The sequence below is a fragment of the Anser cygnoides genome, chromosome 1 (genome assembly GCF_040182565.1).
Source record: "Anser cygnoides isolate HZ-2024a breed goose chromosome 1, Taihu_goose_T2T_genome, whole genome shotgun sequence".
Classification (NCBI taxonomy): domain Eukaryota; kingdom Metazoa; phylum Chordata; class Aves; order Anseriformes; family Anatidae; genus Anser; species Anser cygnoides.
Window position 1 is genome coordinate 133557947 of NC_089873.1, and position 15333 is coordinate 133573279.

A 15333-nucleotide genomic window follows, 5' to 3' on the forward strand; every position below is an offset into this window, starting at 1 on the left:
TTGGAAAGATTAACTGTTTTATCACAGAGTTGGCCCAGATTGAGATCAGGGAGCTGTCATGCCCAGCACGATAGAAAGACGGTTACCAAAGGTCCCTCACAGCTAAGCCTCTTAGGAAAACTTATCTATGAAGATAAATTTTTGGTTTTAAATTTCAGTTCTGCCTCTGATCCTATTAAAGATACTCTTGATTAGATCAGGTCAGGACACAGTACCTTTTCTTCTGGAAAATGTGGATGTCAGAGAAACAGTTTTCAAACAGGAAAGCATTTTGATCTAAAATGTTCACCGAGTTTATTCTTAATTAATTTCTTTGTTATTGTGCATAGCTGGGCATTTTCACATATCTCCCAGCAAGCCTATTCAGCCATGTTGAATTTATGTTGCCATTTATGGCCTGAATCAAAAGATTCAGCTGCTCAAACTTATGATTCACTTCAGACTGTGTCAGATCTTTCTGCTTTTAAAGTGAGGGCTTTGCACCTTCACTCCATGCAATTTTCCCACTGACATACCTCTCTGCAAGGGAGATGCAGAAGGCTATAAAGTTAGGATGGCAGCAAGTGTTACAGCCCTGACACGGCATACACACTGTAAAAGCCAGACACGGGGCAGGCCAAAAACATTTAATTAAGGTTTTTCCACTTCTCACAGGGGATTGCAGAAGACATTTGAAAATCATTAGCAAAAGTAGGGTAAAATACAAATTATTTCATAAATGGCATAAACGCTTAGCATTTATGCATTTGGTGAAACTACAGGCACATATTTACTATCCTAGATTGGATGTACACCTTTTGTTACTACCGAAGGAAGATTAGCCCTTAGGCAAAACTGGTTGTTTAAAGAGGGCATTGCAGCAGACTTGGACCTTACCTTGGTGTATTTAAAATTCTCTTACACTGAGACTGGTACACAGAGGATTATGACTTCATAGACACTTTTTTTCCCTTCTTTTTGGAGGAAGGAGCAACCAGTGATAGTGTGTTTTTAACAAAAAAAAAAAACATTAGATTCCCATACACCTTGGAAATTAAGTTGCAATTGTGTAATTAGAGGAGCTGTGAAACTGGCAGCAATGTTTGTTCTGCTTTCCTGTGTTTTGAGAAATTCCTTATATAAATAAATGCAAAATTAATCGAGTTCATAGACTCTTTTCTGTGTAATTGAAATGGCAACTTACACCACAGAAGGGCAAAAATCAGAAATGCATTTCTTACTGAAGAGAATTCTCTGTTGCATATTATGGGGAGAAAATTGGGATCTGTCAACTCTTTCTCTCTTCTGCATATAGCATCCCAGCACTGATGACTTTCTGCTATTGGATGAGAAGAGAAAAGCCAAGTAACAGCTGAGCACCCCTGAATAAATGAATATAAGTTTTAGGGCTGATCACTTGGAATGAATCTCTTTACATCTGATAGACAAAAATACACATGTATCCAAAAATGCGCATTTAAAGACCACCATTCTTTCAAATCTCATTTTGTGAGAAGTCCTTGTGAGCAGGAAAGTAGGCTTCTAAACCCAAGTTTCTATTTATGGATTTTCTTTTCTGAAGAGTATAGAAGTTTCCTCAGCTCCATCCGAGACAACAGATTTTTAAAGGTACCTGAAGCAGAGGGATGAAACAGGCTCACACAGAGAGGAATAATTCCATTTCAGGGAGATTAGGATATTCCTAGTCCACCCCTCTGCAAAGTATAAGGCAACCATGCCCCACCAGCAGCCTGTCAGGCCACCTGGGTGGCCTTCAGCACCATAGGACTCAGAATTGAGAGCAGACCATGGAGTTGATTTCCCAGGCTTGCAGACCTCTGTACACCTGGGTCTCTGGTTATGAGGAAGTTGAGAACACTTGCTTTCATATAATACATCTTTGCAATCCCCACCTAGCCATCAGACCATACAGGAAAGGATCTGATGGGTCAAAATCCTTATGGATCTAGATCACGCTGTAAGTTAACCAGCTAGCTCTACACTGGATGCTTGACAAAACTCAACCATCCTTTACCAAGCATTGAGATTTAATCACATCAGCATCCTCCAATGAAAAGTCTTCCATCCCTAGTACAAAAGGCCTGCACGTGAGAAAAAAATGAGATAGTGAAACAGAAAGAAGTACAGGGACATGCACTTTGTCACAGGGTGACAAAGGTTAACAACTGGCCCAGCTGCCACTGGCAGCCCATGAGACTACAGGAAGCGCAGCACCGCAGTGACATTTGTTCTGGTTCTGGCAAACTTCTGGTCATACGAGTTGGGCTTATCTTTATTGTCTCTAGCAGATTGTATTGTACTGCTGTGAGTGACAACAAAATTATCTCACAAATATCAAGGCTACAGAAATCTACCAGTTGCAATAGAAGAGATTCCAGCTATGTGTCCTAGCAACAAGTAAAAGCCAGATTTGTGGAAAATTTGGCTTGGTTCTTATTTACCCATTCTTCAAGGTGAACGACACTGTTAACATCCCATGCTATCAAAATCCCTAACAAAGTCACACTCACATGTACACTGATACTCTCTACTCACTTATTGCAAGAATCAGCTCTCGTCTCTGTGCAAATCCAATAAGTCTCTCCGAGTCTTTTGAAACCACAACTGGAAAGCCATTGTAGTCAGTCTCCTTGATTAATGTCTCAACATCCTCCACAGTCATGCTGTCCTGCGTCAGAACAGAGAGAGGAGCTTCGCCACGCCTTGGTCTCATGACGTCTGTTGCCAGGGTTCGGTGTGTAAATTCATCCTTCACATCCAGAAATGGGTAACCATTCAGATGAATGTGAGCCTCATAGATCCCTTCTTTCCCAAAGGCGTCTGCCACCCACTTGCTTGTGACAGCTGCAGCCATAAGAGGTACGATATACTCCAGGCCTCCAGTTAGCTCGAACATAATCACCACCAGAGAGACCGTCATTCGGGTAACACCACCTGCCAACAAGGAAAGCAGTCACATTCCCCTCAGTGCTCTTTAAGTGTACATGCTAAGCAACTCATTCCTATTTTTGTGTCTTACATTCTAACAGCCAAAAGATTATTCATGCTGAGTACTTTGCCCTTATACTTTGTGAAGTATCTGGGGACTTATTTAACTGAAGAAAGAGATTTTTCATGTGCTGCAATTTTTGTCAAAAAGGTTGAGTGAACTTGCTCAAGCCAAAAATGCCAACACTGAAAAGCAAATAATGAATGCTAAAAGAGTGTGCTGTCAAACAAGCAAGCATGCAAAAAACCTCAGCTATACTGGATACTTGGGAAACTAAACCTAAATGTAACTCCAAGGATCAGCTAAGTACCATGGCTGGGACAGGCAGGAGTACAGCACAGGGAGCATTGACAGCTGGCCTTTGCACTGGGTTACCTGTAGCATTCATACTGAGGAGAAAACTAAGCATTATCTTCAGGTATGCCATGGCTACAAAATTCTACATAAGAATAGTTTAGGCCACTGACTGCAAGCTACATTACTGCTTAAACCCAAACTTTTGGTATTAGTACAACACCCAGTTTGAACCCAGACAGCTTGGTCTAAAGCTACATCTAGGCATGCAGCTATAGACAGGGTTGTAGTTATATTTTTCAATCCTTTTCCTCATTTTACAAGCATACTTACTCCTTCAGTTTACATTAAAGGATAAAAATAATCATATAACTGCAGACAAGTGTGTATGTATCACTGAATTATTAGGTAACATTTCTTTGCCTCTGTTCAAAAGGTAAAAGTAATAAATCTGCTATTTTTAGGCCTCAAAATATGGCACCATTTTAGATGCGAGAAATCAGCAAACAGGTCATTAAAAGATGTTTTTAATCTAGCAACATACAGGAAAATTAAATTGTTGATTATTTAACATGATGATCCGGATATAGCTTTCATCTCAGGAATGCCTTAATGACTGAGTCTGAAAAGCTGTGAGCAGATATCACAGTAAGGATCATTTAATACTTCCTCTACTTGTTACAGGCTTTCGCTAAGCGAGACAGAACACTGGGCTTACAAACGAGCAGTGACCATGCTGCCGTATGTCTCAATGTACTATTAAAACCTCTGCACCTTGATTTGGACCTTTTGAAAGAGGACGTGACTGTTGACTAACAAATCAACAGGAGTATCACAGCAAACATTTTGTGTGTTGTTTCTTTTATGAACGTTAAGACCATTTACGGATAAGATAAAGCACTTTCTGCGTTCCGACAGGAAGATTAAACCTAGTTATTGTTACATCACTACATTGCTGTATGTGTTCATATTCACGGTGGTCATCCAGATTGCCTTTAAAGTCTTTGGAGACAAACCAAATCCTTCAAGGACAAATTCATCTGCTCATTTGCCTGGTTTTAGATGTCTATTGCCAGATGAGACTGAACTTCTGAGTATCTCATTTTTCTGCATTCACTGTGAAGGATATCACCACAGCTCAGGTGTTACTGTCTACATTACAGACAGTAAATTTAGACAGGCAAATCCTGCCCTTAGCTCCCCCATAACTGGTCACACAAATGATCCATACTTTGCTAACAAGAAATTCTGAAACTGACACTTTTCCAGCTCTTCTCTGAGTGCATCTTTTTACCCAATTACATTAAAGATGTTATACCTCCCCACTGTTATTTTATCATCTAATGATTGTATCAATGATGACAACAAAAGGAGGTAAAACATGCACATACAGAAGGGGAAAGGCATGATAAGGTAAAAATGTGTTCAGATGGCATTCTTGCAACATTCTTGTTAGATTTATGACCAGAAATTTGATACATGAGGTATGATTCAATGATCTAGCATTAATAGTTAGCAGGTCATTCTTTTTAAATCCAATGAATCTCAGTGATTAAATGTAATCAAATATTGGCCTATGGTCAAAATGAAAACAAAAAGACAGCCCAATTGACCAGTGACTGTCATACAGCCGTAATAAGACACCGAATTTTTACCTCTGTATTGGTTAAGATTTAGCCAGGCCTGGGAATTTGTTTCCTGCACCAGAGAGAGAGCACAATCTAAACAAGAAGTAGCTTTACTCCAGCTACTGTGAATTTCATTATACCTAAGGAAAAACAAACAAAACAAAAAAACACCACTCCTCATTTGAAATCAATAGCCTAACTTTAATTCTTTCATTCTTTGTGCATGTTTTTTTGTGTTTGTTTGTTTTTGGGTTTTTTTGTTTGGTTTGGTTTTTTTGTGTGTTTGTTTGTGTTTTTTTTTTTTTTTCAGATTACAAGGAGCAGGCATTGGTGACTACAAGCTGCTCGTGTTGACCACTTGGTAGACTACTGGAGAGACCCTTTGAGGAAGCTGCCTGTGCTTTACCCCATCACATCCATTACATGCCAGCGCAGAACCTAACACAAACACAAAGCTGTCTTAAGCCAATTTGTAGGTGCCCAAATACCCGTGTTACACATGCACAGTGATCAGCAGGTACTGTACCCAAGCAAGCTGCCGCTCCCACCATAGCATAAAGTCCTGGTGTGACACAGTCTGCCCCAGGTCTGCACCAGTTCCTGAAGATGATCCAGTCATGATGGTGGTATGCCAGCTGCTCTACTCCAATCCCAACCATCCTGCCAGCCATAGCTCCAACAGCCATACTGGGAATGAAGAGGCCTGAAGGGATCTTGAATAAAATATAGACACATGAGTGCATCAACAAAAATGACCAGTAATGAAATTATTGATCAAACAATTAATTATTTATTATTGGAAACAAGAGAACACTTTTTCCTTATTAAAAGCTAGATCAGAAGGCTGTAGCTTTTTGGCAGCCTACAGTGATGTTCCCCATAGGCTTCTGCAGTGATTGAGTTTGTGCAACTACATGTATATTAACAGCTTTATGTAATTTTAATGTATTTTTATAGCCATTTTGAATCCTTCCTGCTGTATCACACTGAATTTGATAAATAAATGGTATTTCTGAATCATGGTCTGTTTTTAAAGCCAGGATGTTCCTGTTTTTGACTTTATTGCTTCCTCATCAGGAGCTGCTGATGGCTCTGTCATGGGCTTGAGAATAGGCTTGACTGAAAATAACATCTTGAATTCAATGCCTCTCACATGAAGTACTTTACAACTTTGCTGCTACTCCTTCAGGCTAAATCAAACCAGATTTTAAATTAAATGTCACGCACAGAATAAAATTTTAGAGAAAAGTGGCTGAGTGCTCAGAGGCAGATATTTCTTCAACTCAGTTTGCTATGTATTATCCTGGAAGCTCTATGAATCATTACCTTCTTGTATGCTACATAGACAAGTCACAAATCATTAAAAAAAAAAAAAGGAAAGAAAAAGAAGAAAAAAGGAGAAGAGGAGGAGGAATAGAAAGAGGTAGAGAAAGAGGTAGAGAAAGGACAAATGAAAAAGGAAAAGGGAAAGGGGAAAGGGAAAAAGGGAAAAGGAAAAGGGAAAGGGAAAAGGGGAGAGGGAGAGTGGGAAAAAGGGTGAAAGGCGAAAAAGGAAAGGCGAAAGGGGAAAGGGGAAAGGGAAAAAGGGAAAAAAGGGGAAAGGGGAAAGGGGAAAGAGGGGAAAGGGGAAAGGGGAAAGAGGGGAAAGGGGAAAGGGGAAGGGGAGAGGGGAGAGGGGAGAGGGAAAAGGGGAGAGGGAGAGTGGGAAAAAGGGTGAAAGGCGAAAAAGGAAAGGCGAAAGGGGAAAGGGGAAAGGGAAAAAGGGAAAAAAGGGGAAAGGGGAAAGAGGGGAAAGGGGAAAGGGGAAAGAGGGGAGAGGGGAGAGGGGAGAGGGGAGAGGGGAGAGGGGAGAGGGGAGAGGGGAGAGGGGAGAGGGGAGAGGGGAGAGGGGAGAGGGGAGAGGGGAGAGTGGAGAGTGGAGAGGGGAGAGGGGAGAGGGGAGAGGGGAGAGGAAGGCAGGCCATTTTGCCTCAGCCAAGTGAATTTTTTCTTAGATGTCAAGCTGGAGACAAATTTCCTAGCGGAGAAGACAAACATTGCAAGGACTTGCAAGCATAGACTTTTTGTTATTTTTATAGAGAAAAGCTATATATATCTTCTGAATTCTAAAAATATACCTTGAGCTTCCTAGAAAACTAAACTAACAACCTTGGCATGGCCCAAAAGCATTAGTGCTGATAACAGCAGAAGCTCCTCCACAATATATTGTTAATTTTGCTGATACAATCAGATCAGGCCTTCTAAATTTGGTGGGTAAATCTATTTTGTCTGTTCTTTTTCAGAATAGTTGAAACTGTCAGTTGCTTCTAAGGAATTTTAAATATATCAAATAAAGAGCCATATGTCAAATAAAGAACCATATGTCAAATGAAGACCCAAACTCAGAAGTTTTAGCTAATGAACGAGCATAGTAACAACTGGCTACCAGCTGCAGCACAAATCACGTTCTGCAGTGAAGGGCATCTTGTTCCAAACCCTCCTCCAAGAATATTACACCTGTAACATCCAAGTGCTCTTAAACTCCCACTCATTCTCTCTGCTCAAGAAATCAGCAGAACTCAATCAGTCATCCTGATTGATCTGAACACAATTTAGTAGTTGTCATCAGGGATGTCCCAAATGGAGAAAACATGACAGAAAAGCAAACTTCCAGCAATTTCCTCTTATTTTTCTGGTAACTGGCATTCTAAAGGATCTTCAGTTCAAGCTCAGTTTTTAAGAGAAAAAAAAAAATGAGATGCCTTAGCTTTGAATATGGCATACCATATAGTGTATAACTCAGAATAACCTCACATCATCTGCTGCAGTCAGATCCAGAACTAAATTCTCAGATCATGGGAGCTGTAGACAGACAGATATGTGTTTTATATGGGCTCCAGCAACCAGATACATAAAACTCGCCACAAACAGCTTTGTATATATTGAAAGCTTGGATAAATTGTTCTTGGATCTTTCATCACCCGTTTATGGGAAGGAGGATGAGCGGAAAGAAAAAGCTGCAAATCTAGAATAATCAAATCATACATCTGTCAGTCTTCCCACTCCCTCATTCTTCCAGGCTGAAGTGCTTAAAAAGATTCAAAAATAGAAGCTTTCAGCTACTTTTATATCCTTGTGAGATTTTAAATGTGTAAATCAGTAAACTGAAAGCCATTACTTCTCTGAACATAGCTACCTTGAGGCACATTAAGACATTAACCCAACAAGACAAACAACAATGTAAACAGTCCATATCTCTGAGAGAGCTGAAAGACAGCTGCAGTGGGAATCACACTGAATTTGCTCATTGGCAGCAGTGGATTTAAATGCCCTTCCAGATACCTTTTTCACTTAATAAAACCAAAGAAAACTAGAAGGTGAAAAATAGCAAGGCTTGTCCCTCTGTTGCCACCTGGACCTGCAGAGCGAGGTGCTGGCAGGCCAGAGGACCAGCAGACATCAAAACGACCCATGCATGGCCGAGGTCAGAGGCACCCAAGCCACGTCAGATAGACCATAGCTGCTGAACACAACCCATCTGTGCCTTGGGATAGAGACAGCTTCAGTGCTACGTGCAAAGCTGTGGTGCCACGGCAGGCTCTGCACCACTCCCCTGTTTACCTTCATGCCAAAAGTGAATATTGTGATGACGATTTTGAACACCAAGGCCAAGGCAAGCTGCCACATGGCAGTGTAGACTCCAGGGCCAGCAGGTCTGTCAGGAATGTCATCCACCGGCCGGGTCATGTTTGGGTCATTGATGTAGTCACAGAGTTGCGAGGACTCCAGGGCACCGCAGTCATTGAAGAGCTCCGAGATCAGCTCACTGGTGCTCCTCCGAGTGTACGGGTTGGGGTAGGCGATGATGGCAGTGATAGCCGTTATCGCAATAACCTCCAGGACTGGGTATTTCCCAAGCCTGGTGGTTTTTCGTCTCCTGCACCAGGCAATGTTGCATCGGATAAAGAGGGTCCCCCAGAGGCCACCAAAGACGCCGAGCAGAATGAAGGGGAAGAGCTCGGCCATGTACCAGGGTGTATGGTACTCCACGTAGAAAAGGACCAGTCGGCTGTTTCCAAAAGGATTGATAGACCTCAGTGTGAAGGCAGCCACAAGAGCAGCAAAAAATGACCTCCAGAGGGTTTTCAGAGGAAAGTAATAACTGACCTAAAACCAAGCAGAGACAGTAAACACTTCACTGAGTGTGATGGAGGACATTGGATTTAATTATTTGCTTGAGCACTGTGCACAGTAGGCTGCTGTAGCATTTAATCTGTGACTCTGCATCTGACTGTACTGAGAACACCAGTTGTTACCGCAGTCAGAACTTGTTCACAAAGGTATTAGAAAGGCATTTTGAGATTTTGGTTATGGAGAAGCAACCAGTGAAAAATCAATGAACCTAAATTCAAAGTTGCTGGCTAGAGAGGGTAAGACAGGTGCTCAGCAGCTCATCCCATGCAGCAGCTATCAGAAAGCCATAGAAAATTCAGCACAGTGATACATTTCCCGATTGAATCATTTTATTTGTTTTCAGGAAGCCAGTGATCATCTTTTACTCAAATTATGCTAAAACACCTGGCTATTTCTTATTACTAGAAATCAAAGATTATTTTTGCTTTAGAAGAAAAATAAGCATATAAATATTTGAAAAATGAAGAGGACTCTTAGAAAAAGACATCAAAAGAAAATATATTTACTGAAACAAATGAACTGCCAGGTCTCACCTCTTCCAGACTAAAAAGTACACCTCCAATTGGAGCCCCAAAGGCAACAGAAACTCCTGCGGCTGCCGCGGCTGAAAGCACCTACAAAGCAAATATTTATTTACAAGGCATAAGTCCTTTGAAACAGTGAGTATCTGGAAAGGGAAATAAAGGATGGTTTGAGCCAAACTCACCTCTCTCCTCTTTCCTTCATTCTTGCTGTACTTTGAGAAGAGGCTGCTGAAGAAGTTTCCACAGCAACAGGCCACGTGGACTAAGGGCCCTTCTTTCCCAAGGCTGAGGCCTGAAGATACCACCAGAACCAAGGTGACTGTTTTGATTAAAAGTGTCCACTTTCCCAGGTAGCCCCTAATAATGAACCCACTCAAGATGGTTTTTATCTGGAAAGCAGGAAGAACATATTGAAGAGCTGAAGAAACCTGAACTACTCTGAACTTGCGAATGGAGTTAAAACCTCAGCAGAATTAAAAATTACAGACTGCTTGAAAAGAGACAGTGATGGAGAGAAAGGAACCCTAGGTAGGGCAACTTTCCCACAGCGATCTCTGAGCAGGGGTTAAGCAGACCACACTTTTACTGTTATTATGGGTGGTCCCCTGCGTCGGTAAGGAGCCTCACAGAGATCAATAGAAATGTGAAACTCTTACATATCTTCTTGGCTTACAGGATCAGAGTTAAACTAGACTGAACTTTAACAAAGCAGAAAAAAAGCAAATAAACAAGCACAGGCTTTTCCCAGTTAAAACAAGGGGGAAAAAAGTTCTAAATATTTGGAATGGCCATGAGATAAAAGCATGCAAGTATTATGAAATGAGAAAGTCCAAGAGATCTTATTTTTACACATTTCCTCTTAATTTTGCATATAAGTGGCTTGGATAGAGTGCAACGCACATGCATTAAACACATGCTGCAGGGAGAGTTGGATTTGGAAACTAGCTCTGGAAAGGAACTAGAGTTGAGTGTTACCCTTACATGTGATTTACCACTTGATAACAATGATGGGGGATGTGGAGGGTCATGACCACTTTTAGCAGCAAAAGTGGGAACTAGAATAAGGAGTTGTATTGTCATTGAAAGCCAAACCTCTACTTTATTAACTATGGCTTTAAAACAATAATTAAGAAAAGGAATTGACTGAGAGTGTTTAAATAATAGTGGTTTTGCTGCATTCTTCTTAACAGCAAGTACTATTAAAAGCATTTCTTGCAAACAAATATAGGTATCAAGTAAAACTGATTTTGAGTGGCGTAAGTGGTTCTGAAAGTTGTTTTCTATAAACTAGATTTACAGTTAACCAAGAAAAATGTTTAAACGTACTTAGAGATGTATCAAATATGTAACAAATGTGACTACTTTGAAACATGGAAATTATATAAATATTTCAAATTATTTGCAGGTGTGTTTTTTTGTTTGTTTGTTTTGTTTTATTTTTCCCCTATTTGGCTATGGAGCTCTTGGATGCTTCTCCTAGAGGTAAAGAAAAAAGCATGCAAAGATTTCTAAAATTTGGGCTGTTGGTTCTGTTTGCCAGATTCCTAAATAATAATCTCAGTGGTTCTGTAGCACTTCTAACAAAAGATTGCTATGATTTCAAAAAAATTGAGTAGTTAAGCTGCTTTAATTACAGGGGTCCACCATTCAATGACTCAATATGGATTTAGGGTCAATATACAAAATATCAAAAACTCAGTAGAGATTTTGGCAGTCCTAATGCTGTCATACCAGCATGACATTGTGTACAAAGATACGATTTGCAGAAGATGGACAGCCAGGCACTTTTCAGACATCCCAAATGATGGGCATCTCGCATCTTAAGTTGCCTAGGAAATTTTAGATTTGTTGTCCTCCCCTGTTATTTCACTTTGCTTTTGTTTTAAAGCTTTGCCTAAAAATTTCTATCTTGTAACTGGTCCAAGTAATTTCGTCCAGAGAAAACACTGTATAATCTCCTCATAAGTGCCTTAGATACAAAAAGTTGGACCCCATAAAATGATGACCGGGAGCTGTCAGTTTTTAATTCAATATACATACTTCTTCATTGCCAGAACTTAACAAGCCACAGTGGCACTTGAACATTTTCTGCGACGAAAATTTTTGATAGGCAGGTTAGACAAAAGAATGATGGCACAAGAGGTGGAAAGACAATCTTCTTGTTCCTAATGCTACCTGATAGTACAGTTCTGGAATAGGAAAAGGCAGCAAATGATCTTTTTTTCTTTTTTGGTTTGTTTTTTTGGATGTCCATAAAGAGAAACTCACCTCTGGGATTCCAGAGCCACAGGCATAGGGAGCAAACACTCTGACCAGGGAGACTGCCAGGAAAGCAAAACACAGAGCCCACATAATGTATAGAAAATAGTTTAGAATGTAAGCACTTGCACCCTAGAAAAATAACAGTAACAAACATTGTTAGATAAATACAGGTTGGTAAATCTCATCCTTCTTCTAGGGATCATGATGGCATGAATCCTGGTCTTTTCATTTACATGCCAGCTGCATGTAAATGCATTTGTATTTGGCTCAAGAAGGACAAATAATCAACTCATAAAAAATATTTGCTATGTGGAAAAGCAACGTATTAAGATATAACTAACACAATCCGTTCAGTTGGTTTGCCAGGGACACAAACACCTTAAACAGAGAATTTTTCAAGCACTGAAAAATAAAGCCAACAACAAAAGTTCCAAGACTTAAACAAATCTGTCATAAGGGCAAAAGTAATTGGTAATAAAAAAGCACATACTGAAGCAATCTGCTGTGTTCACCCCATGGCAGGTGACAGGACATGAGACCCTGATACATTTCTGAGCGCTGGTATTCAAAGGTCAGATGCTGATCTTTTCAAACTGTATCCCTGTGCATATTAGCAGCCAGTTTAGTTAGCCAGTGGAAGGGTGAAAGCATAAATAAATCCTTTCTGTAACACACTATCTATGATACAGTTGAGAATAATTTGAAAACACAGTATCTTTACAGACCCCACTCACACACATCACAATCATTTTCCCCCAACATTTTAAAAGTATTCCAATCATCAATAAACACCAATCTGCAAGCTGAACATCTTTACTGACAGAATGGAAATGCTAATGATCATTAGCTATACTTGACTGTGCAGTAGTAATATAGCAAAAGCATAGCCAGTAGTGATCTTCAAGTTTTCTACCTGCCTCAAAGGTCAAGCAAAAATTGTGGTTAAAGTCTGCCTTAAATTATGTCTCCTTCTCCACAAGCAGAATTTTGAGAAGAATTTTGAAAACCCCACCTACACAAACTAAAGAGAACCTAGTCAGAGGCACTGGACTAATGCAAGGAGCTTAAGCCTTCAAATAATCTCCTCCAGCAACACGACACTACAGAATAAAAAATAAGATGAACCTCAGTGCATGAACTGGTATGAAACCTTCACCTCTAGGTGAACTCTTACTACCGGATGCAAGCCCAGCTGCTGAAGAACATCAAGGCTCTTGCCTTTGCTCTGCAGGACAGCAGCCTGGATATCAACATTATGGTAAATCAAATAGAAAAATAGGCATTAATCAGTTGTACCATGGCTTCTGTTAATAGAGCTGGCCAGACCCAGTTCCTAGTCATAATAATAATAATAAAATAATAATAATTTAAAAATATATTTAAAAAAATAATAAAAAAAAAAACACTAGTACTGGGAGGTCTTTGTGTTTGCAAGCCTGAAAGAAATCAACCTTTAACAACATGAAGGTTTGCTAAGCCTCATTTTCCTGGTCTCTATCCAATTGAAAAGCCCTTACCCTTGTGGATATATTTGAAAGAAGGGCAATTTGTTAAGCTCCTTTTATGCTTGCTGATGTTTGCATCTGGCCTTGCTAATAAAAGCAGAAGAGCAGTACAATGTCATCCCCTAGTGCCCTGGAGACTAGGTAGTCACAGGTCCCACACTTACAATGATTGACATCTGTCTATAGCAATCATGGATCTTTGTTGCTACAGCTGAAGATAGTCTCATTTCTTCATGAATGTCTTCTCCTAGTGCTTTCAATTACAAACAGCTATGACAATATTTACTCTTCCTCTAAAGAGAACTCTGAATATGTTGCCCCAGGGCAAAATACTCATCTATGGATGTGGATTAGCTCCAAAGAAGACCAATGCCATTACAAAAATTTGCCCTACAATGTTGAGGTAAAGCTGCAGTTCTGCTTCTAAATTCACTTCAGTCAAATTAATTTTGTTTCCTTTTGCTTCCTCTTCTTTCACAACTCAGAATTCAAATGAAAACTACACCAGCTCATTACTGCAATTGCGTTTACACCTAGTCCACTGTGGCAAGACCTCACAGGAGTCCATATGGCCAGTTCAGTCTTGTCCCTTGGGACAACTCTCATTGTTACATTCTCCAGATATCTTGCATTCTACAGGTCCAGATGAAGCAGTTTCTAATGATTAATAACAAAACCTTTGGGAAGCTATTTAGTAGTAACTCAATATAGCAAATGGATGATTTCTCATCCATTATATGTTGTTAGTAAGGCCCTGAAATCAGTAAAATTCTACACTGGAATCAGAGACCAAAAAAGCTCATCAGTAGAGATGATCCTGTTAAGACCTTTCCCACCAATGGCTCAGAGGACTCACCCTAGCAGCAATAGAGATGAAGCAAGCCATAGAACTGAGCAAAACTTTATATTTTAGTTTGCAAGTACCTAGCAATATTTCAGATCTTGTTTCAGTCCAATTTAGGTACAAATGGAACAAAATTGAATACAACTCTCATAAACTCCAAATACTGAAATAAAACACATCCCTCAGGATGCAACCCATTGCTGGCCAATACTTGTTTTCTACAGAAGCAAAGAGCTCAACTCTGACTCAACTGGAGATGTCACAGCTTACAGATTCCCTCCTGTGGACTTTACGACAATGTATGTCCTGAGGGCTCACAAGACTGACAGATTCAAGGCTGCAAAGTTGGGAAGTGCGTCCAAGATACAGAGAGGTTTCCTTGTCTTGCAAGTCTCGGCTTCGTGACAGGAGATCCAGCAGCCTAGGCATGGTCCTGGGCAACCTGCTGTAGGTGGCCCTGCTTGAGCAAGGGAGTAGGACCAGATTACCTCCAGAGATCCCTTCCAAACAAAATCATTCTGTGATGCTGTAAAGATGGAGTGTTATGAGCCACGTCCAGATCCAGTGTCATGAGCCACAGAAAACATATGGTCCTTCCCTCTGACTTGGACAGACACAAGGCATTAGAAACAGAGTCCTCAGCTCCAGTGCAGTTGAGGTTAGGATCAAACTGGATCTGCAGAAGCTCTGGGGCTCTAGATAGTGCCAGCAAGCTAGCTGAAGTAGGTGGCATCTGTTGCGATTTACACACACACAGCTCCAGTGAATTTGAAAGTTTTGAAACTCTTGTATCACAGCACTCTTCACGTGCTCTTTGGAAGCAATTCATGACCAGAGGAATGAAGGGTACTGTTGGCCTACAAAACAGTGATTAGGGAAGAAAATACAGCCTGGAGTGTTTCTCACGTGCTATTATGTTTTCCATAACAATTTATATCAAGACTCTGCTTTGGGCTCATTTTATAGGAGGACTAGAATGAAACCATTTTTCAAGAGATAACATAAGAAATGTCACAATTTTCAGCGAGAACATATGTACAGGGTTTATCACAGACACAAATCAGCAAAACCACAAGGAAGAACTGGTCAAAATCTTAGTCCTCGAAATGCCAAA

At 40.4% G+C, this 15333-nt stretch overlaps 1 protein-coding gene across 3 annotated transcripts in view; it reads right to left on the minus strand.

Annotated features, from left to right (window-relative positions):
- Positions 1-15333, minus strand: part of CLCN4 (chloride voltage-gated channel 4) — a 47858-nt gene that overhangs the window by 9263 nt on the left and 23262 nt on the right. For all 3 annotated transcript variants that reach the window (XM_066982248.1, XM_013191554.3, XM_048066746.2), the window contains exons 5-10: positions 11877-11999; positions 9791-9997; positions 9618-9698; positions 8512-9057; positions 5438-5624; positions 2536-2934 (exon numbers count right to left, since the gene is read on the minus strand). In XM_066982248.1, coding sequence (XP_066838349.1) covers positions 2536-2934; positions 5438-5624; positions 8512-9057; positions 9618-9698; positions 9791-9997; positions 11877-11999 — 1543 coding nt within the window. The remainder of the gene's footprint in view (positions 1-2535; positions 2935-5437; positions 5625-8511; positions 9058-9617; positions 9699-9790; positions 9998-11876; positions 12000-15333) is intronic.